General features: G+C 38.4%; 1 protein-coding gene across 1 annotated transcript in view; it reads right to left on the bottom strand.

Moving 5' to 3' along the window:
* The window catches only part of sema6bb (sema domain, transmembrane domain (TM), and cytoplasmic domain, (semaphorin) 6Bb), a 116879-nt gene that overhangs the window by 40932 nt on the left and 51967 nt on the right, over positions 1 to 23980 (bottom strand). Inside the window, exons 2-5 of the mRNA XM_084389197.1 lie at positions 12091 to 12214; positions 10847 to 10961; positions 6756 to 6816; positions 6610 to 6672 (exon numbers count right to left, since the gene is read on the bottom strand). Coding sequence (XP_084245323.1) covers positions 6610 to 6672; positions 6756 to 6816; positions 10847 to 10961; positions 12091 to 12196 — 345 coding nt within the window. The 5' untranslated portion in view covers positions 12197 to 12214. The remainder of the gene's footprint in view (positions 1 to 6609; positions 6673 to 6755; positions 6817 to 10846; positions 10962 to 12090; positions 12215 to 23980) is intronic.

The following is a 23980-nucleotide window of genomic DNA, read 5'->3' as shown; positions in this document are numbered from 1 at the left end:
TTTTCAAAGAGAACTGATTCATTTACACACTATTCATTAGTCCATTAGGGGGTTCTCTCTAGTGCTGGACGTCCTCTGCACCCTCAACTGTCCTCTGCTCGGCGTTTCACAATAGCACTTTCCTCGTCCCTTTATTTTTCCTCTCCTACTACCAGTCCAATTATCCCTTTATCCTTCCTCTGTGTCCGTCTATAACCCACCCTTTCCACTCCAGCAGCATTTCTCTTCCAGACTGTTCTTGTCTCTGCTTTTTCAATTTTTAGTAATTTATTGTCAAGATTGTAGCGCGCACACAGACACACAGACACACACACACAAAAGCAAAGACAGAAAAAAAGTCTAGAAAAAAATATGCTAATGATAGTAATAAAAAAATCATGTACAAAAAAAATGGAAAATTAAAATTGAGCATAAATTCACACAGACACACAAGCAGCAAAAATAAATTTGTATATATATAGAAAATGGTAAGAAAATAACCATGTTCAACATACGGCATAAAGTAAATAAAAAAAAAAATCTATTAAAATAAAAACAAGGTTATTTAATTCAATTGAATGAACTCTTAAATATGGTCTGTATCTTTAATATGGTTTATAAGGGTGTGCAGCTTGAAAAAAATGACAAAAAAAACAAATGCAATACTGCCCTCCCCCAGTAATATATTTAATCCTTTTCTCCTAAAAAAAGTAGAATGAGGTCTGAAAGGTTTTCAGTATTTCTGTAAACTTGTCACAGTGAAGGAGGTGAAGGTCTCTGTCTTAACCTCTCTGTCTCTATCGCAAGTCAGGTCTGTTTTATAAAAAAAAAGAAAAAGAATAAAAAGTATTCTCCTCTCTTCGACTTTCTACCCTGCATGTCATATTTCTTCAGCTTACAGGGCCTTGACTATCCCTGCAAATTCTCACTGTTGGTGTCAAGTACTAAATTATTTATACCGGGTCCTAGATAAGTTTACCACCCAAGCTTGTGTGAGAGACAGCCTCAGTAAAAGGGCGTTGTCTTTCTGGCAGATGTTTTTTTCTAACAGATGCTGAGCTAAAGCTGAGCAAGTGAATTCCTCCTCTTTCTCTTCCTCTCTTGTTGAGTCTCTAGACATGACATCTACACCAACACCGCACATCTGCGCAAAGTACTCCCTACATTCCAAGATCACTGATATCTTTATATCTAAACACATTCTTTCAAAATGCGGTCCCACAATAACATCATAAACCATCCACAGACTGACAGAGCCTCATAAGGATGACATCAGTATGAGATTAAAGCTTAAAAATATTTTTAACTGCCAGTTTCATTTTAATATTACTTGTATACTATTATAGTATTTATTAATATTTTGAATTAGCTTTCAGTTTTCTTTTTAGATTAAGTTTCAGTAATTTTATGTGCTTTTGTCAATTTTATTTTATCTTTATTTCAATTAATGGAAACGTTTTTATTAGTTTTAGTTAATAACAAAACTGTCAACTGTTACAAGCAATGAACAACATAACATTGTTGATCGCTTTATTTCTATTTTTGCGAATAAAGCTCTTTTTTTTTTTGCTCAATGCTCAATTTTGAGCATCACAAATGATGGCTGGAAATGAAGGACTTCAGTTTGCTTTGTCACGGCAAATCACTTTCACTGTGAACGTCGATTGACTGGATGGAGACTGCACAATTCTGCACATCATTATCAACTACGAGCGTAACTCATCTCACCGGTGTCCACTTAACCACTTTAGACACTGTTCCTCATAATAAAAGGGTCATATTTACAATAAGCAAAGCCAACTCTCAGAAGTTATATGCTCAGCTGAGTCTGTTTCTCCAACCATGATGGAAGAGGGAATAATGCAGGAAAGAGCACACATCTCCCTCTTTCCCATGGCAATATTGTCATTCTAGAATTCTCTAATTGCAGTGACAGCAGCCTCGGTCAGACAGTGACCACATTAACAGCAGGGGCTAAATTAGTGCAAATCTGCCAGGGAACACAGAGTAGGGTGTTGTGTTTGTGTAGGATGTGTATGTTAGCTAGAAAAAGGATTGACTAAGAAAGAAAGAAAGAAAGAGATGGACAAAAAGTGAGGAGGAAATGATTGGAGTTTTGTGTATGTGAGAGAGAGGGATTGTGTGTATTTGTGTTTTTGCTCTAGGGCTAATCCACGCCCCCTCACACACTTTGATGCTGATGGCTGGTGAACACACCATGGGCTAACACCAACATTGAGAGCAGTGGCTCATTTATATTGAGAATATTCAAATGCAACTTGAATTTAGATGAAGAATGAATTCAGGTTCAAAACAATTGACTCAGATTCAGAATCCAGATTCAGAGCGGTTCTTTTAGACTTACAATTCAGATTCAGAATTCATATTCCATTAAGAACTGTTCACTTCTAGTCTATCTATTTTTAAATTCAGAATTCCTATTCAGTTTGGATCCTTTGGAGTGGTTCTTTTAGATTTACAATTCAGACTCAGGATGTTTTTTAAATCCAGAATTTATATTACGTTTCGGATTGTTCACTTGTATATAAAGTCAGCCTATATTCAGATTCAGAATTCAGATTCAGTTTGGATTTGGATTCAGAAATTGGATTCTGAGTGATTATTTTACACATACAGTCAGAGAATATACTGTGCAGATTTAAAGTGTTTCACTTGGGTTCTTTGTGGATTTTCAATTCAGATTCAGAGTGGTTCTTTAATATTCAGCACATCCAAACAGGTGTGTGTAATTGGAAGTGCAGTGAGCTGCATCAGCGCATTATTTGTAAAACAATCTGTCTAAGTGTTGTCAATCATAATGTGTCTAGAATTGGCATAAAATTTATTTTCTGCATGCACTGGCTGCACCCCAGCTGCCTTGCATTAAACCAGTTCCAGAGTCCGTGTGTGTGTGTGTGTGTGTGTGTGTGTGTGTGTGTGTGCGTGTGTGCGCGTCTGCATGCGCGAGAGAGAACATAGTTGCTTTTGACACTTGCAGTGAGAGAAGAGACTGCATAAGCATTCATCTGAGATTCAAAATGGCCTCCTGCAGATCCAGATGAAAGGGGCAGAGATGGGGAGATTGAATTTCCCTCCCAATTACAGCGTGTGGCCTCTTAGATCAGCCGTGCAGAAACATTTAATTACCAAAACCAATTACCCTAGTGGCAAATGTATCACGGTGAAAAATGCAAGGACTCACACATGAGGACTAGAGGACGCTGTATATGGATGTACAGCGAGTGTTTGTGCAGACGTGTGTGTGTGTGTGTATCAGTGTCCACTCAGCGTGAGATCTTGGGCTCTGTTTAAGAGCTTGTCGCGTCTCGTTCATCTCTGCATGACCTCTCATGTTTGGAGACTTAATAACTTTAAGAGGGCAATTCTCTCTCTCTCTCCTTCCAACAGTCCCTCTTTCTCTTGCCCTTAATCCCTCTCCTTTATCTTTTAGCCAACTCACTTTTTAAAAGGAGAAGTTTACGCCCCAAAATTAAAATTATGTCATGATTTAATCATTCCAAATGTCATCCAATGTCATTATACGGACCATCTATGAGAATGTTCTTTTAGAATCTTCACACAGAAAATAATTACCAAAAAACCTGCTGTATATGACTCAGGCACTATTTTCCAAGTCTAAAGCAGTTTGTTAGCTTTGTGTGACAAACACACCAAAATGTCATTGTTCAGCCCCTTCAGTGAACTATTCATTCAAGAACTGCTGTGATCAAATCATTGAATTACTTGAACTTCAGAATCGAATCAATGAACAAATCGTCCTTTTGCTTGTTTTGTACCAATATACCAGCTGATACATTTTATAGATCTGTTTGAACAATTTATTCACAACCCAATGACTCCACATTGACCTCTCAGAGCGCAAACCCAAATTAATGTTACAAAACTGTATGGCAACAAAAACAACAACAATGAACAGAATACAAACAAACAAAGCAAGACATGAGTGCTTGAGTGATTCACATACTGTAGATTCAGAGTCCCGATTTAAAGTGATTCTTTTACATTTACAATTAGAATGTTTTTTTGGATTCAGGTTCAGAGTGGCTCACATCTATACATATTCTATCTCTTCTCAATTCTTTAGATTTAGAATTAAGAATCAGAGTGGCTCATTTAGATTATAGATGCAAGAACTTACAGAAGTAAGAATTCAGAATCAGAATTCAGGTTCAGAATGGTTCGCTAAGATTCAGAATCTATATTCTGAATGGATCTGTTTGCGAACTGGACTGATTTGATCATGAAACGATCAGCCCCACAATCATGATCATGATCCACAATTCAATGATCCAGTCACAGTGGTTTACAGCTCATTGTAGAGGAGAATTTTATCATGTGCTTCAGAAGTCATATGGACTACTTCCATGTTGTTGTCTTTTTGGTAAATTTTGAAGCTTAGCTGCCATGGTCACTACAAACTACTGTCACTGCATGAAAAAAAAAAAAAGTTCAATGGAAGAAAGTAAATCATACATATTTGAAACAACACATGGGTGAGTAAATTATGACAGAATATACATTTTTAGGTGAACCATCCTTTACCATCTTTCCTGTCCACTCTCTCTCTTACTGACCCCTTCACTATCTCACTCATCTATGTTGGTCTTTCTCTCTGTTTTTCCATCCATCCGTAGGGCATACAGGTGGGAGAGTTGTTCGCTTTCTCTCTCTGTTCCTTTGTATGTCTCATCTCACTTGCTCTCTGCTGTGCTATTGTCTTATGCTCTCTCACCCAGATTCAATGTCAGGTGTCATTTTCAGTGTTAAATAAGTAATTTTCTCTCTTTTTCTCTCTTTTATCGCCTGGAGGGGATTAAGTCATCCTTCACTCTTCCCACACAGACACCTTTCAATAAAAACTCCCTTTCACTCTCATTGAAGTCAGACAAAATACCCAGCATTCCAGAAGACGAAGCAGAAAGGGTGTGTGAAAGGAAGATATCTGCAGTGGTCATGCGTGGGCAGCTGTGGGGACCGCTGGCAGCTTTTGACACCCTCTCTATTTTGCAGACAGCACAAAAAAAAAAAAAAAACTGATTTCCTGAAATTTTGCCACAGGCAGCTCTTGTGATGGCACCTTAGAGTGTGAGCAGGGGCACAAATAATGTGACTCGCACATATACAAGCATTTAACATGAATAAATGTGTGTTGTTGTTTAACAGTGTTTTGTTGATGTAAGTGTGTGTTTGTATGGGACAGGTTTTGCCTCCATTGCAGGGACCAGCCAATGTTGGTTCTACAATGAATAGCTCAAAAAGCATATTAAATGATGTCTGAATATAATGAAAATGTTAAATGAAATAAATATTTTAAATTAAAAAACCAAAACCAAAAAAACAACAGACAAACAAATGGTGATGGCTATCTATTATTGCCCAAAAGTTACCAAAGAAAAACTTCTCAACATCAATATATATACACTCTTCAGGATTATTAGGAACACCATACTAATACTGTGTTTGACCCCCTTTCGCCTTCAGAACTGCCTTAATTCTACGTGGCATTGATTCAACAAGGTGCTGAAAGCATTCTTTAGAAATGTTGGCCCATATTGATAGGATAGCATCTTGCAGTTGATGGAGATTTGTGGGATGCACATCCAGGGCACGAAGCTCCCGTTCCACCACATCCCAAAGATGCTCTATTGGGTTGAGATCTGGTGACTGTGGGGGCCATTTTAGTACAGTGAACTCATAGTCATGTTCAAGAAACCAATGAATGATTCGAGCTTTGTGACATGGTGCATTTTCCTGCTGAAAGTAGCCATCAGAGGATGGGTACATGGTGGTCATAAAGGGATGGCCATGGTCAGAAACAATGCTCAGGTAGGGTGTGGCATTTAAATGATGCCTAATTGGCCTAAAGTGTGCCAAGAAAACATCCCCCACACCATTACACCACCACCACCAGCCTGCACAGTGGTAACAAGGAATGATGGATCCATGTTCTCATTCTGTTTACGCCAAATTCTGACTCTACCATCTGAATGTCTCAACAGAAATCGAGACTCATCAGACCAGGCAACATTTTTCCAGTCTTCAACTGTCCAATTTTGGTGAGCTCGTGCAAATTGTAGCCTCTTTTTCCTATTTGTAGTGGAGATGAGTGGTACCCGGTGGGGTCTTCTGCTGTTGTAGCCCGTAAAACATGAGAAAACGACGTGTGTGTGTGTGTGTGTGTGTGTGTGTGTGTGTGTGTGTGTGTGTGTGTGTGTGTGTGTGTGTGTGTGTGTGTGTGTGTGTGTGCGTGTGTGTGTGCGTGTGCGTGTGTGTTTTCATGGTAAACCCTAAGGTTGTGGGGGAAAATGTCTCCACAAGAGATTTCTCACATCTTTGACCTTGTGGGGACATTTTTTGGTCCCCATGAGGAAAACAGCTTATAAATCATACTAAATGATGTTTTTTGAAAATGTATAAATGCAGAAAGTACGAGTAGGGGTAGGTTAGGGGATAGGATATAAAGTCTGTACAGTATAAAAATAATTATGTCTATGTAAAATCCCGTAAAACATGAGAAAACGACGTGTGTGTCTCTGTGTGTGCGTGTGCATGTGCATTTATACAAATATATACATTTAAATAAATAAATGTGTGAGAATATCCACTCACCTCATGTTTTCCCTTCATTCTACAGATTCTGATGTCATTTTTGTTGGATTCCCATGTCCTCTTCTGTAACAGAGGGAATGTCAGTAATGAGTGACTCTTCATTTCCAGCACAAAGTATGTTTGCGTGTGTGCGTTTCTGTTCTCACCTTGCTGTAAAACATCTCTTCTCCCACCACGTTGTCCAACTCCACTCGGAAAAGGTCATCTCTGACACAAGCACAGTGAGAGAGAAAGAGCGAGAGACTGTGAACCACCACATATCAGTAACACAACACCGCAAAACAATCCTTTTCTTAATCAGAAATGTCAGAATTAAGATCAAACATAATTTTTTTGCAGTGAACAAATATCTGAAATCCAAAGTCGTCGACCTCACACACTGAAGCATAATGTGTATTCTTCAAATTGATATTACATTCTTGTTCCTACATAAATTCACCCAGATCCGCCGTCTCAGTGCAAACACTCAGTTAAACGATTCACCACAGCCCGTCCTACATAATCACGATTCTTTGCATTATGATATGCCTGATTTCTCCTCCATAATTCATAACCCACCCCCACACTGCATGCATGTTGCGTGTAGCTTCTCATCTTGAACACAGCATCCAGTGCTTTAGCACTTCATGCAACCACTTTAATAATATTTCTATAACCTTGTGGCGTCTATTAAAGTTTCTATGAATCTGATGTCTTTTAATCATGGCTTGTTTGGTGTTATAGAGACAGAGTATGCTGGTTTGTGCCTGAATATTGATCAAGGACTAAGAGCTGCCGTGCGGCCCGATGAGAGAGCACTGGAGAATTTCAAATCGTGAGAATCCCTCTCTTTTTTCCTTCTGAAATGTTGTAATCTGTGAATTTGCCAAGCTCACAGACCAGCCCATGTTCTTGCAGTAGTATTGATCTTATCTTTCACAGACTTCCATCTGCATCACTGCTCGCTCTGTGGACACATCAACAAAAATGGAGTATGTATGTGTGTGTTTGTGTGTTCTTGAAGAGAGTCTGATGAGATGGACTATAAATTATTCAATCCCTTGGTGTGGTTTGTTAAAATGAATCCCCCTTGGCCATTCTCTCTGAGCAGGGCGGCCCCTAAGTGCCCTGGTTAAAATTATCATACACTTACACAATGCTTGCCTTATTTAGAGAGCACAAACTTTAAGCAGACACAATAATTCAAGCAGTAAAGCAAAGCTGGAGGTCTGTTTGGAGTTCAACAGTCCTGTCACATTTACATGAACATAAAAACAGGCTTTATAGTTACACAAGGTTACCAAAAAACACAAATGGTTTGGTCAAGACATGCAGACCATTGGCAAGAATAGAACACACAGGGGCCAGTAAAAAACTATTTCTTTTTCAGTCCCTCCATTTGTACCTTTTCTGTTCTCTTTCTCTTTCTTTATCTTGTATACAAACTTTACTTTTTATCTTCTTTCAAAATGTCCTCATGTAACAACTTGCATAGTGTGCAATGGAGATAAATAACAGGGTCTCCATCTAAATATTGTAATGTGAACTTAAAAATGCTAGAGCAGGCAGCAAACAGGGTACATAATTGCAATTGGAAGGAAGTAGAATTCAATTTCAAAACTAGCAATGTATGTCCAGACAAACTTTGATTGTTGGCTTAAAGCCTTGGTTTAATGGTTTTGAAAAGGTTTTGGATGGATGGATTCCAATTCATTTTAAATTTACACTTATGAATGGCAAGGGAGACAATTCTTCAATTCTGAATTTTGTACAACCCTAGCAATAAACTTTAACAACTCAGAACTTTCCAAGTTCTTACTTTTAAAGAGATCAGAACTGCAATTTTTACCTGGCAGATCTAGTTCCTTTTCTTACCCTCTATCTCTTTTTAGTTTTCCCTATGTGATTTTCTCTCACTCTATCTATCTTCTCTTTCTGGTAGATTGTCTGAATGATGGAGTGCATTTGGCCAGCTTTACTGTATTATTACACTATATTACATTCATGTATTTGGCAGACACTTATCCAAAGCGACTTACATTGCATTCATTGTATATTTTATCAGTTCATGTAGGACTGCTGAGAGACGTATTATGCAGTACTGTGTGTTTAGTACAATATGCCCTCCCTCATTCAGTGCTTCAAATTAATGACCATACTGACGGGCAGAAAGTGGCCTGAGAGATGCAGGATGTCTCGGGGGGGGCTGACTATATTTAACATATAGGAGACAGCTAAAAAGTAAGTGTATCTGTAAATTGCAGTGCTTCGGGAGAAGCGGGAGGTCTCACACCGTTCGTCCCATGCCCTACGGCATCTGTGTGACAGCCCGGATGGCAGCTGAGTCCTTGATTTCTCTGCACCAGTAGAGGCTGTACGTCAGTCAGGCTGTTTCCATGACCTCAGAGGTCAGCCGGAACCTGTCCCGCACCGTTAATGACAGGTTCGAGGGTAGAATGTGTTGAGTTTCACTCCTGAGCTTAATTGAAAGACTTGACCTCTCAATGAGGTCAAACACAACGAGGTGGCTGAGGCTTGATTTAATGTGACTTAACCAGGTCGCCGCTGGCAATATTAGTCACCCTCCTCTAGTTACTCAGAACATTAATTATGTATACAGATCACACAAAAAAAACACCTAATTTGTCTTATAGGTGTATTTATTTATGGCAAGGTCTGAATTTTTCCCCCAAGTCTGAGGCTAGATTGCAGTCGCTTGCGTTGAAGTCGAGAAATTTCTGGAGGAAACCAAGTGTGTTTAAAAAAATACTTCATCCCTGACCAGGTGTTGCAAGGTAATACTGTGAAGGGGCTGAGAGGCTGGTCGCTTTCTTGGGGCACGTTCTTGAGCGGTTATGCTAATGCTAACAGGATTTAACCCATCTGCACCCCTTATCACACTTGAGCACACCGTTTCAGACTTTATTAAGTCAATCCAGGCTGTCTATATCCTTGACTTGAAACTTCACTGACTCTCTCTCCCTCTCCTCTATACAGTATTGCCTCCTTTTTATTTCACTCGATGTTGCCGTTGTTATTGAATGCTCCCTCTTGAGTCATCGGCTAAATAAATCTTCTTTTCCACAGAGGTCATTTTCTGTTGGCTACTGCAAACACCTCCATTTACTTCAGACACTGATAGGTACATACGGTTTGCTGACTGCACACAGTGGGGCTTGAATTTCATCGAATTACGCCGGCCACAGTGGCACCACATTGGAAAGCGTATGCGAAACAGTTGTTGAGCTTCTATAGGTAAAAGACTTCTGGCTTTTTTTATGAGAGCTTCTAGTCTGGGCATCTTAAGTCATATGGCGCTTTGTGATATATTTATTTTTGAGGTTTAATTTTTGACACGGTCGAGCGGGCAGGTCATTTCCTGACACGGTATGAGAGACTTTATTAGAGTACGACGCCTCCCCCGCCGGACCCCTACAAATTTCGGTAACTATCACCATATGTTTGAACTCTCCCAATGGACGTGCCAGCCATTTTTGGGAAGCATGCTGCAAAAATTCACAAAAACAGCTTATTTTTCTAAAGCGCCAAACCTAATGAAGTTTTATTTTTGTTTATCTATTCCAACCCCCTGGCTCTTGAGAGGTAGGCAAAAAAAAAGCAAGAAAGCAAAAACATAATTGACCCCGTGACCTCTTTAAAGGCCCACACCGGCCTAAAATCCTAAAAACACTACAGGTGTCCAATATTTACTTTTAGAAGTTATAACCCAATAGCACCACAACAAGAAACACAGCATGTTTCTTAAAGGGACAGTTCACAATGTCATTCCAAACCTGTATGATTTTTTTCTGAGGCTTGCACAAGCTATTTTGAAATAGATATGATAAGTTAAATTATTACTTGAAATGTTCAAACAACTATGATTTTATAATATAAAACCATATAAAATTTATTAAAATGTGAATTAAAAATGAAACAAAAATGGACTATCACAAAAAACAAAGAATTTCTTTTGTGTTCTACAGAAGAAATAAAGACATACAGGTTTGAAACAACACAAAAGTAAATGCTGGCAGAATGTTAATGTTTGAGTAAATTATCCCTTTAAATAGCTTTTAAAACTGTTTAATTGCTATCTACAAGAAGCAGCAATTCAGACTCTTGATCTCAAAAGAGATTGTTTTTGTATGTCACATAATTTACTTAAACACACATCTCCATGCAGATAATTACAGATGCCGTTGTAACAATAATTACAGGGTACGCCCATGCTAATCAGCATTATTTCACACCCTACCTGGCTCCGATGTAAAGGGTACGGTTGACCTGCAGAATCCTCTGAATGTGTAAGGGCTCCTGTCTGAGAGATGAGCGATGGGGTCGTCCGAGAAACACAGGATGCCTTCTTACCACTAAAGGAAAACAAGGTAGAAGAGACAGTGAATGATAAAGAGAAAGGGCTGACAGAGGGTTGTATCATCTTTTCATTGCACTTATGGGTGTGGGAGAGGTGATCCGTTAAGGCGAGAGGCATTCGATCACTTGCGAGTCACTCTTGAGATAAAAATGTTGACAGCTGCTTGTGATTGCTCTCTATTTTTTACAGATAAAGACTGTCCTCATATGTTCGGCTTAGTCAAGTAGTGTTGTTACAAGTGGTGTAAAATGTAAAAAAAAATTATATATATATATAGAAAAGTAAAATAATGAAAAAATATAAACAAACAAACATAAAATTGGCATTATTAGCATGTCATCATCCTTTACATGAAAATATATTGCTGCCTTTATCTTTTAGAAATTATCCTGAAACCTTAAATTGTTACTTGAAAGGTTTAAACTTTAAATTCATCAAAAAACTATATGATTTTATAGTTGTTTGATATTTTAATGTAGTTGTATATGGAAGAAGGCAAGCATCAAGGGCAAAATTAAATGAAAAAGTACTTCATTGTAATGAAAATAATAGTAAAATTAAGTAAAATTAAATGAAAAAGTACTTCATTGTAATGAAAATAATAAAACAACAAACCTTTATCTGTTAATTGTTTATTTACATGAAAAAATATATAGCTAAATTTATCTTTAAGGACTTTTAGAAAGAGGGTACATCAAGTTCTCGATCATAAAGGTGCGGCCACATTTATCATAGCTTGCTGAAATTCACAGGCGAAATCCAGAATTTCCCAAAATAATACATCATAGTAATGAAGTACAATTACTTTAGTACTTTACACCCCTGTTTGTTTCTCTCGTCCCGTATCTTTTCCTCTCTCATGTGATAAGACCCTCCCTGGACGCTACTCGCAGCTCCTTGACTCTTTCTTCTTTCTTCATCATTACAAACCCCCTTGCTTTTCTCATCTTTCACCTTAGACAGACCTGAATGAATTAAGCTGGGATGCATGGAATCAATATTATTGATCTGTGATCAATCACATGCCTGCTCTGCATAAGAAAGTGAAAGCTGAGAGCCTGACAGCGCAGACGGGGTCCAACCCTGATCCTGACTGACTGCATGTGAAATGGAGACATCGTTACCTTCAGTAGGGATGAAGTTCAGAGGTCCCGGTTCCTCTGGGAAGACCGCACACACCAACCGCAGGAGCCAGAAGAGCCCGATGAAAGGTTTGGCCACAGTCGTCATGGTAGTGGAGCTCCGGCACTATGAAAAGAACATGCAGAAAAGAGTCAGGTGAGGTGGCAGTCTAGCAAGATTTCTAGTTACATTCACTTTGTGAACAAAACTACCACTCTAATAGATTCTAAAGCATCTCTATCACCAACCCAGAGATTAAGATCAGCAATTAAGTCATCCACCAATAGAATTCGTGTCAGTCAGCCCTAATGGTCCATTCGATGTGGTGTGTCATCAAAGACACATGCAGGACCCAGGACTGAACTGCCTGGACGTCTAACAAAAGGGCTTCACACTGAGCCAGAAATGGGGAGGGGGTCAAAGCATGTGTGAGTGAGTGGCTCTGTTTAAAAACCTAGAGCTGCCCCGCTGTCTACTGCCTACATAGGCAGAATCTTAACCGAAATGGACATAGAAATGACTGATTTGAAATGCTCTACATAGGAAGTATCCTGTAGGGATTTTGTTGTGAAAGAGTTATAAGCCTTGAACCAAATCAACCAGCTATGAGGTGAATCACCACATTACTAACTTTGATTTGAAGAAAAAAAGTATTTGAAAAGGTAATTAAAAAAGGTAAAACACTGGGCACTTAACAGCTTTAAAAAGGGACAGAACTAGAATGCCATGAAACATTGCGTATGACAATCTAATTAAAAACGACAAATACATATAAAACTATAAACGCTAAAATGTTCTTTTAGCATGAATTGCTTGTCAAGATTATCTGATTGGTGGAGAAGTGGGCAATGTAGTTTTTCACAAAGAATGCCGCTGTTAAACAGGATTTTTTGAAAAAACTTTCAATAAAAGCTGACTGATGGGTTCCAAAAAACAAAACAAAAAAAACACTCATAAACAACCTTGTAGCTCACAGTAGTTTTGTTTTTAAATGTTTATAAATTATTGTTCAAAAGAAGTTCTCATATTGAGGAATGAATGGGATTTTTACTTCTGGAACCCAGCTGTTGCACACTATTGAGTTTGGTGTTACCACATGTTGTTAAGCTAACAATGACCATCATCTGATAATCATAAAAATATACAATATACACAAATAATTAATTTAACTATAATCCTATTTTTCATTCAGCGCTGAGAAGTGTCAATAAAAGCAATCTACATTACTTCACTGTGACCGTCATCTTGAATGTTTCTTCACCTGCCAAAGTGCATTCTGGGATTGTGATGCCACATTTACATTTATGCATTTGGCAGACGCTTTTATCTACTGCATATTTTTTAAATCAGTTCAACTTAGATTTTGGCCAGAACAAACTTATTATTTTAAGGCTCACATATAACATACTGCAGTCACTATGTTTTTTTCTCTATTACAAAGCTTGTGTGTGCCTGCATATGTGTGCACTTGAAAAAATAACCACAAGTAGACATGGACTTCTAAATTGAATCCCTTAAAATATGACATTTTTTCAGCTCTTCTGCCCTCTTGAAAAAAGGTGGCAGAAATAGAGAAGATGTGATGGAAACACAAATGTCAGTCAAATTAAAGTGCAATGCAATATATGTGGAAAATTACCTCTGCACTTCAGAGAGGCACAGAGAAGCTCTAGAGAACTGTCACAATAGTATTTTCTGTAATAGTCTAACGTAAAGGTACTGTCTGAAAAAGGGATTTCAGTGGACAGATGATATGCATGACTGTGTATATCGTTTACTGGTATGAAAGAAACCAACAGTAGTTTAATAGCTAAAAAAACATAAGTAAGATTGATCTAGTCAATACACACTTCAACTGTCCACCAAGAAAAATGGCGTCAAATTCTAATGTTGTTCCAATGCCTTTCCTTCTTCTGTGAAACACAAGAGAGGGTGTTATAAAGAATGTTTTCATTGTTTTTTTCCACACAAAAAAAAAGTCTCGTCCACCTCATCATTGGAAACCATTGACTTTCACTGTTTGGTGGTGGTGGTGGTGGTGGGGGTCTTCTTTTGTGTTTCATCGAAGAAAGAGATTCATTGACTAAAACGATATGAGGCTGAACAAATAATGAGAGAATTAAAGATTTTTGGGTAAAATAGCCCCTTTAAAAATTTCAATAATTAGCTTTTTGGCTTGATTAAGTCAGAAGGAACAGATTAAAATGGAAGAGTTCAAGAAAACTGAACAACTTCACAGAAAATAACAGAAAGCCATGATAGAGAACATAAAGGGCCAATAATGGGGGGAAAAAAGAAGAATTTATGAAAAGACACAGCATGCTTTTCATACCTAATGAATGTACTGTTCAATGAACTGTTGTATTTGAACAAAAGAATGGCTGGAAAACCGGGGAAATTACAAGTCCAGTTGTCATGTGTTTCTGATATATCTTCCACAGTGGTCAGTGGTTTCAATAGCATGAAACCCAATATAAAAAAATGAATAAGTGCTCAGCTATCCCTCACCTTGAGTGTTAACAAGCTGACAACATTTGCTTTGAAACTTTAGTGGAAATGCTGTTTGTTACAGTCACAGTGCAAACATAAACAAATCAGTGTCAGTTGAGCTTTTCGCCACCGCAGCGCTAAGACGACACGCACATGTATTAATATCTGACAGCCTCAATTTCTTTATTCAAAAAAACCCTTCTCATTTTCCTGTGGCTAAGCACCAATTGAGTTACACAATGCAAAACTGCCAGCTCTCATTTGTCAAAGTGTGGCCTTGCTGTCCAAAACGCACACATGTACATGTACACACACAACTACATCCATTGTGGGTCTATTTCTATAGCGAAACGACTTGTGACGTTTTATCAGGGCTAACTATCTTTCCAGGACATTTCTAGAATTCCTCCTATTGAAGTCTGAACAAGGCCGCCCCACACACTAATAGTTCAACACCCAATGTAGCAAATTATGCTCAACAATAGGCTTACATGAAGGAGAAGAAAAAGAGAAAATGAAAAGAGGCCAATTGGGGAATGAAGGCAGACAGAACAGGATAGCTAAAACTAGAAGACGCTGCCATAAGTTGGTATCAGTGATTCTATTGTCTTGCTACAATTAATCATTTACAAGTATGCGCCAGGCCTCACGCATTTAATTAGCATAATTCGAGCTATAGAGTTTCAGGGGACAGCAAGCTAAACAGATGCGGAGGGGGTGAAGTAAATACAAGCTTGGATATAACTTACACCATCCCACTTTTAATTATGGCAAATGTTTTGTGGCAGAGTTCATTTCAATTTCAATAGCAATCCTCACAATTAGGAATGTGAAGGCAAAATATTTCCCCATACTGATTTTGCCATTTTACCACAGGTTCAAGTCGGTCATGCAAATTCACAGTGCTGAACAACAGAAAGATGCTTGGTTTAAAAATGACTTTTGTGTGAACTATACTTCACACAATCACACCTTTGACATAGACAAAGGACCCATTCTGCCCATTAAATGTATTCTTTCAAGGACTTGTAAAACACTGGTTGTGCTGTATGTGTTTGACTCACTAAAAAGAACTTGTCATAAGAATCATTATTTCAGGAATCAGACTGCACTTGCAGCACTGTATGTGTTAGATTCACTAAAAAGAATTGACTCATAAGATTCATTAGTTTAGGAATCAGACTGCACTGGCTGCGCTGTATGTGTTTGATTCACTAAAAAGAATTGACACATAAGATTCATTAGTTCAGGAATCAGACTGCACTGGCTGCGCTGTATGTGTTTGATTCACTAAAAAGAATTGACTCATAAGATTCATTAGTTCAGGAATCAGGCTGCACTGGCTGCGCTGTATGTGATTGATTCACTAAAAATAATTGACTCATAAGATTCATTAGTTCAGGAATCAGACTGCACTGGCTGCGCTGTATGTGTTTGACTCACTAAAAAGAATTGACACATAAGATTCATTAGTTCAGAAATCAGACTGCACTGGCTGCGCTGTATGTGTTTGATTCACTAAAAAGAATTGACACATAAGATTCATTAGTTCAGGAATCAGACTGCACTGGCTGCGCTGTATGTGTTTGATTCACTAAAAAGAATTGACTCATAAGAGTCATTAGTTCAGGAATGAGATCCGGTCGCAATGTATGTGTTTGATTCACTAAAAAGAACCAGCTCGAAATAGTCTTTTGTTTATGAATCAGACTACAATGATTGTGTATGTTTTGCGCAAAAATCGTTATCAGAACCAAATGGCCTGGGAAGATTGCCATTGTTAAGCCAGCAAGTAGTCCAGATCCAAACACATGCCATTAGCTGAGCCAGTTGACACTTCAGAGAGCTCAATCAAACAGAGCAATGTTTAAAAACCCACAGCAGCACCAGTGTTTACTTTCTTAGGAAAACCTAAAAAACAAAAAAAACCTAACTTTTAGTAATTAGAAAGACTTTAACGCTGAAAAAATATATATACCCATCACTTTTAATTAATATTTGGCTCAACCAACAACAATAGGATTCACATGCCTCTGAGCTTCCCGTCAATGTAATTACTACCGTTTGAGAAGGTAATTATTTGAATGGGGTCATTAAGATACCTTGAGAGGAGCACGAATGGGGCGGCATTATCTCTGACCGACCATTGAGAAGCTGTTACTCAAGATAACAAATCACTTAGCTAATCAATAATAGCTCGGTAGCATAGGCTGCTTAATGAACTCTGATCTACTGCCAATAGTCTGAGGAATGATTGGTCAATTGAGACCAGAGAACGAAAAAAACAGTGGACGTGACAACTCAAAGCTGGAGATCATGAGTAGAATGAATAACTGCCTACCGGAAAGCAGGTCTCCATGCTAATGTCAAGCTGCATCCTGGGAATTTCAAGGACGTTAAACCTGGTTAAAATTCAAATATTTTGTGTGTGAATAAGATTATTATGAGCCCTATCCTCTGCCTTTAGAAGGCATAATGTTCTGATGATATGTATTCTGGGTAAAAGAAGAAAGGCACTGATTTCATTAAGGACCCCTGAGGGATTTGAACACGATAAATCATCTAAGGATTTCATAGCAAACTTCATTTATGTGTGTCCCAGATAAAATACTGATAATGAGTGTAGAGAATGGCATTAATGAGAAAAGTGATCAGTAATAAAGGGCTGAATTAACGCATACATTATCAGACCCAAACGATCAGAGAGAACAGAAATTAAACCACTATCTGACAATTGCTACTAATTTGTGAATTTGAAGGTAAAGAACGTCTCGATACATTTAAACAGCTACAGCAGATCATAATCTATAATGAATCGATTCACTTACATAAGGCCTCTACAGAGAGCATATTTTCATATTCCAAGCAACAGCAACAGAATATTTGTTATGGGAGACTGCTTCACGGCCTGGCCTTGACCTCTCATAAAACTCACACTGTGACCTCATGTTATCAGATTTGCCTTAAAGGCTCCAGGATGCAAACCATGTTGATCCACCAAAGTCAACAAAAAAATTTGGGATTGCAATAAAGTTTTCTATAATCATCAGCCATTTTGCTATCATTTTGCTGCCAGTTTATCACAAATTATTTATGATTTGAATTTCCAAATGGAGTCAAGGCAAAGCAGGTTTATTTATATAGCACATCTCATTCAAAATTGTAATTCAAAGTGCTTTAAATAAAAATGATTAAAAAAAAAAAAAAAAATTTGCAATAAAACTTACAAAAACAACAACAACAACAACAACATTCTGTCATCTTTTACTTATCCTCATGTTGTATGACTTACTTTCTTCAGCAGAACAAAAAAATAAGTCATTCTGAAAAATGTCTAGGGTTTGTCGTCCACATAATGAAAGTCAATGCGGTCCAATGTTGTTTTTGGACCCTACAAATTTTAATTGTATGGACAAAAACAGTTGAAACACACCTTAAAATCTTATTTTGTGTTTCGCAGAACAGTCATACAGGTTTTGAACAACATGATGTTGAGTAAAGCTGAATATGCAGAAAGAGGCCAAAAAAATGTCTGGAATGCTTTCCAAGCAGTGAAACCGGAAGAACCCGGAGCCAAGATGAGGCTGATTCCTTTCCTGAACATACCCTAAAATCCTGCTCTAGTGACCCGAGACTGCTAACCTCCGTCTCTGACCCCTGGGGGAATGGGCCAAGCCAACCAAAACCATATCAGAGCCCGGCAGCCTCGGTCTGGATTGCCCTTTATTATTTACTGCCCTCTGTTTCTGGATAGCATGACGTCTAATTCACTCTCCCATTCTGCCACAACCGTTTTAATAGGTTGTTTTCCAGACACAGTCAAAGCCCCGAAGCCATTTATCAGGGCAGTTTAAAGCAGCCCAGTGACTCCAGCACTGATTTTTTTGCATGGAGGAAGAAACATGAAATTAAAGATCTACTTAATGGTCTGTGCACGTCAAAGAGCTAGTCTCACATTATAAAGATGCACGGCATCATTCCATAAGTCCTGACAGGGAAGAGAGATGCTCCAGCTCCACATGGATTTTACCATGGAGCAGTAATCCTGATTCTGAATTGATGAAGTGTGGCGTCAGGTTGAACCAGCGGAGCACCACCTTCTCATGCAGAGACACCCTGAGCTATTTTTCACTCGCTGCAGACACGAAAAACACCCAGACAAATACAGCAATCTACAAAAAAGGAATGAATCAGGCTGTTGCTTCACTGTTGCACACACACACACAAACATCAGGAAAAGGGGAGAACCATAGACAGATGCTGCTTAACAGCTTTGGCGAAAATATATGAGAGCTAAATGAACAAACTGTGCGTAAGCTAACAGCAGGGGAAATTGGCTTTTCTCTCAGGCAGCATTCCAAGAAGGTGGAATCGTCTTTCACCATTAAAACCACAGGTTTCATCCGAGCTCTATTCACTTATACGGACTATTGGTTAATCAGTATACTAACAAGTGATGCAAAATACAGCATACAGTTGTGGTTGACCCCAGGTTAGTTCTCGATACCCCAACAGTATCACTTTTTTGGTATTTTTATGGGGTGTATCATGTGAAAGTCAGATTTTTGAATGTTTTTGAAAGAAGTCTCTCTTGCTCAACAAAGCTGCATTTACTTAATAAAAAAAAACTAAAAACATTATTTAAAAAAACTGTAAAAAATAATGAAATTTAAAATAACTTTTATATTTTCATATATTTAAAAATATACATTTTCATAGCAAAGTTGAATTTTAATTTTTTTTCTTCTCTCTTTCTAATTTATGTGTTATGGTGTTTTTGTGTTGAGTTATTTTGTCATTTTACTATTTGTTTTATGTGAGCCCAAGACACATTTCCCTCTAGGGCAATAAAGTATAACCTTAACTACAATGAAGAGAGACTGATGCATTCTAGATTTCAAAAAGGATGCAAAAAGCATGATAAAAGGGGTCCATATGACTTGTGAACCATATTCCTTGCATTTTCTTTTAATTTGATTCTTTAGAAATCTAATTCTAATATGCTGATTTGTTGCTCAAATATTTCTCATTGTTATCAAATTTGTAATCAATGTCTTTGCTGCTTAATATGTTTGTGGAAAGCATGATTCAATTATTTAAAGAATTTAAAAAGACTTTTGTAACATTATAAATGTCTTTACTGTCACTTTTGATAAATTCAATACATCCTTGCTGAATAAAAGTATTAATTCATTAAAAAAAGAAATCTTACTGACCACACACTTTAAAATCAAACACTGAAATTGCTATATGAATTGATGAAAGATGAACGATCTGAAACCAGGGACTAACTATTGAATGTGTGTTCTTACATATCTTGTAAAGGATTGTGACTATTCAAGAACATTTCAGTCTAGATACTGAATAAAGGGAGTCGACGGGTCCTGTGTTTTAAGTCATCATCAAGGACAGTCCTACAAGACTTTAAAATAGAGCTTTTAATGGGCAAATATCATCATAAACACATCAGAGGCAGTAGAGCAGACTGTGGCGAGGCTGACCCCCTCACCCGGCTGAAGGCTTCATGCGCTGTAAATCAACTAACGGACGAAATGAAAACAACTCTACGTCGTTAAAAGAAGGAAAAAAGACTGCTGAAAGATTAAAGCTACCCCATCCATCATATACATCGCCGTAAAAACGAGCAAAGCACAAACAGGGAGGCGATAATCCACTGCACAGTCATAAATAAAATGAAAAAGTTCAGGCTAATGACTAAAAAGACTGGCAAGGATCACAAAGGTTTCCTGGGTTGACAAGCTTTTGAGACTCCCACGAGGCTATGTATTACCTAACAAAAATACCCTGCAGAATCTTAATATCTCAACTGTGCTCATCACAAGCTGCCAGGCTTTTTTTTTTTTTTTTACTTATTATAATTATTTTGAAGGAGTCGAAAGAGGAGGAGAATCAGGGATGAAAGAGAGGCAGGGAGATTACTTGGAGGAATAGGAACGGAGAAGGAGAGATAGGCAGAAGTGTGCATGAGTGTATGTGTGTCACGCTCGTCATGCAAAATTAACGTCTTTAGGGATGATGCACACTGCAGTAGAGCGGAACTACGGAGCTCATACGAATAGAAATACATAGAAAAACAATAAACACCTCCCTTCATGGCATATGGTTCAGCAGAGCATCTTATAAATAACACTCCTTTGGGAATTAAGTTTCAGTTGGTTGCCTCTCGTTAACTTTACTACACATATACATACATTGCTCTAGTTGAAGAGAAACCTCACTACAACTGCCAGGAAACGTCTGGGTCATATTTCACCTCAAAATAAAATGGAAAAAGAGATCATATTTTAGATAAATAAAATTAATTCACTATTGACAATTACACACATTTTACCCACTCTTCAAAACATTATGACATTATTTGAATTGTATAATGTGTATACATTGTAGTAGCATTTGTTGTAATGAATTTAATTCAGATTTTTAAAGAAGTAAGCATACTTTCCTACTACATAGCAAGCGAAAATCAATGCGCAGTTTTGTCATGAAACACTGGGTGTACAATGTCTGGATTCTATTCGACTGCAATTACTGTATGTAGTGTATAATTTGCTATCCCATAATGCAACGGTAGCTGAGGATCTGCCAGATTCGAAAACTGAAGAGTAAAAATGGTGGAGTACAATGAGCTGAGAAACCCTTCAAGTGATATACGAGTCCCAAGAAAGTACTTCAATAGGTCAAGAAGTTCTCCATCACATTCAGTACATAATCTGAAAGTATTCTGGATGCAGACAGCGTGTCTAGACACAAAGATTTTTTGTTACTTGTGCATTAAAGCAATAAGAATTGGAAGAAAAAGTGCTTAAATGTCATGGAAAAACTCACAAATCAGTGACATTGTAATGGTCTTAAAACTGACTTCATTTTCTTTAGGAAAAACCTCTTTTTTTTTTTTCTAATTTGGGGGTGAAATATGACATGGAGGTTTCTCCGTCAGACTCACTCATAAAGCAGCAGTCAGTGAGTGAGTTAGTGTGTGAAGAGCTTGTTTAAATTCCAGATGCAGAATATTGATGAGTATGAAAGCGCACATATCTCTCCGTTTCTCAGTACTAACACTGCTTCAGGCAGTCTTTACAGCCAACACACCGATCTGTGGACACATATTTATTCAGTTCATCATGCGTCCATCTGCTCTTCCTCTCTCTCTCTGCTTGTTTGTCGGTACCCACTCCTTCCCCCCATCTCAATCTCCTCCTTCCCCCCCATCTCAATCTCCTCCTTCCCTCCAGTCTCCCCCCATTGCCCAAATTCTTTCCACAAAATGAGCCACCTGCTCACCCACTTTAGTGAGATAAATTTCCGACCCAAACCAAAGAGCCATACAGGTGTGTGTGTGCATAGGTACATGGGAGGGGGGGGCTCTCTCGTTTTCAGGAAGAATTTATGTCAGTTCTCCATCAATGCACAATGATACATGGCATAGCAAGGAAAACATTCACAATGCATGCCAATCAAACCCATTCTGAGCCTGCTAATTGTTGAGTATACAAGGTGGCAGCACACACAGAGACACACATGCACATGTTGCGACTATCTGCATGTTGCAGGCTGTGCTCCAAGCAGGGGCTGAGGAGAGAGAGAGATGGGCTGTGGGGAGAGAGGGGGAGAGAGAGAGAGAGAGAGAGAGAGAGAGAGAGAGAGAGAGAGAGAGAGAGAGAGAGAGAGAGAGAGAGAGAGAGAGAGAGAGAGAGAGAGAGAGAGAGAGAGAGAGAGAGAGAGAGAGAGAGAGAGAGAGAGAGAGAGAGAATTGGGTTGGGAATCAGACCTGAGCATTACCAAACAGGCCAACTATACATCTCATTCTCTTACTTTCTTTCCTCTTGTCTCATTTCCTCACATGTCGGGTTGGTTTTCTCTTCAATTTTCATCCATGCAATACTGACAAGACCAGCTTAAGTTGTGCTTGGATGTTGGTCCCTGCTTTGCAATGCTGATGCTTTCCAGCAGGCTTCTTAAAGTTTAAAATGAAAATCCTGTCATTCCCTCACCATCATGTTGTTCCAAAACCTGTGTGATTATTTTTTTCCCTGGAGAAAAATAAATAAATAAATAAATACACTGGTCCATGCAGCTACAATGAAGAGAGACTGATGCATTCTAGATTTAAAAAAAGATGCAAAAAGCATGATAAAAGGGGTCCTTCCATATGCTTTTAATTCCTTGTAATTCCGTTTAATGTATTTCTGTGAGGAACAGATATTTAAGTCAAAAATAGGGATTCTGGAAAGTATAGTTAATTCTAGGGTTTGTCTAAATAAAAAATTTAGCAAAAATTAGGGGTGTAACAATATATTGTTACAATATATCGCAATACAAAAATGCAACAATACGTATCGTGGATAGTGACAATATGTATTGTGTATAGTTCACCCAAAATAAAAATGTGTGAGGAAAAAATTCAAGTTTACAGAGTTTTAGCATCAGTACATAGCATAGATGCTGCACATCTCGTATCTTCACACCATAGACAATTGTCTTCAGATGACCCCAAAGATTTTGTTCAGTGATGAGGCAAACTTTTATGTGAATGGTGAAGTTAACAAACAAAACCACCGCTATTGGTCTGACACTAACCCACATTGGATGGATCCCTCCAAGACTGTTGGAACAACAAAAGTGATGGTTTGGTGTGGTATATGGGGTACAATGATAGTGGGTCCATTCTTCATCAATGGAAACCTCAAGGCCACTGGATATTTGAAATTGCTACATGATGATGTGTTTCCCTCTTTATGCACTGAAGCTGGCACGTTCCCTGAGTTTTTCCAGCAAGATGGTGCACCACCACATTATGGGTGCCAGTCCGAGCATTCCTAGATGAACAGTTTCCTGGAAAGTGGATTGGTCGTCGTGGGCCAGTTGAATGGCCCCCAAGGTCTCCCGATCTGACCCCCTTAGACTTTTATCTTTGGGGTCATCTGAAGGCAATTGTCTATGGTGTGAAGATACGAGATGTGCAGCACCTGAAACTACGGATACTGGATGCCTGTGATGGCATTTCTCCTGCGGTGTTGCTATCAGTGTGTGAAGAGTGGGAGAACAGGGTTGCATTGACAATCCAACACAATGGGCAGCACATTGAACACATTTTATAAGTGGTCAGAAACTTGTAAATAACTCATGAACGAATAAAGTTACGTTTAAACCAAGCACACCATTGTTTTTCTTGTGACATTACCAATAAGTTTGATGTGTCACATGGCCCTCTTCCTATTGAAAAAACAAAAGTTGTATCCAAGATGGCCGACTTCTAAATGGCCACCATGGTCACCACCCATCTTGAGGAGTTTGCCCCCTCACATATACTAATGTGCCACAAACAGGACTTTAATATCACCAACCATTCCCATGTTATTACGGTGTATCCATATAAATGGC

This window comes from Rutilus rutilus (assembly GCF_951802725.1).
Source record: "Rutilus rutilus genome assembly, chromosome: 19".
In the NCBI taxonomy this organism is placed as follows: domain Eukaryota; kingdom Metazoa; phylum Chordata; class Actinopteri; order Cypriniformes; family Leuciscidae; genus Rutilus; species Rutilus rutilus.
Note: the sequence above shows the minus strand (reverse complement) of the source record. Positions and strands in the feature narration are given on the sequence as shown.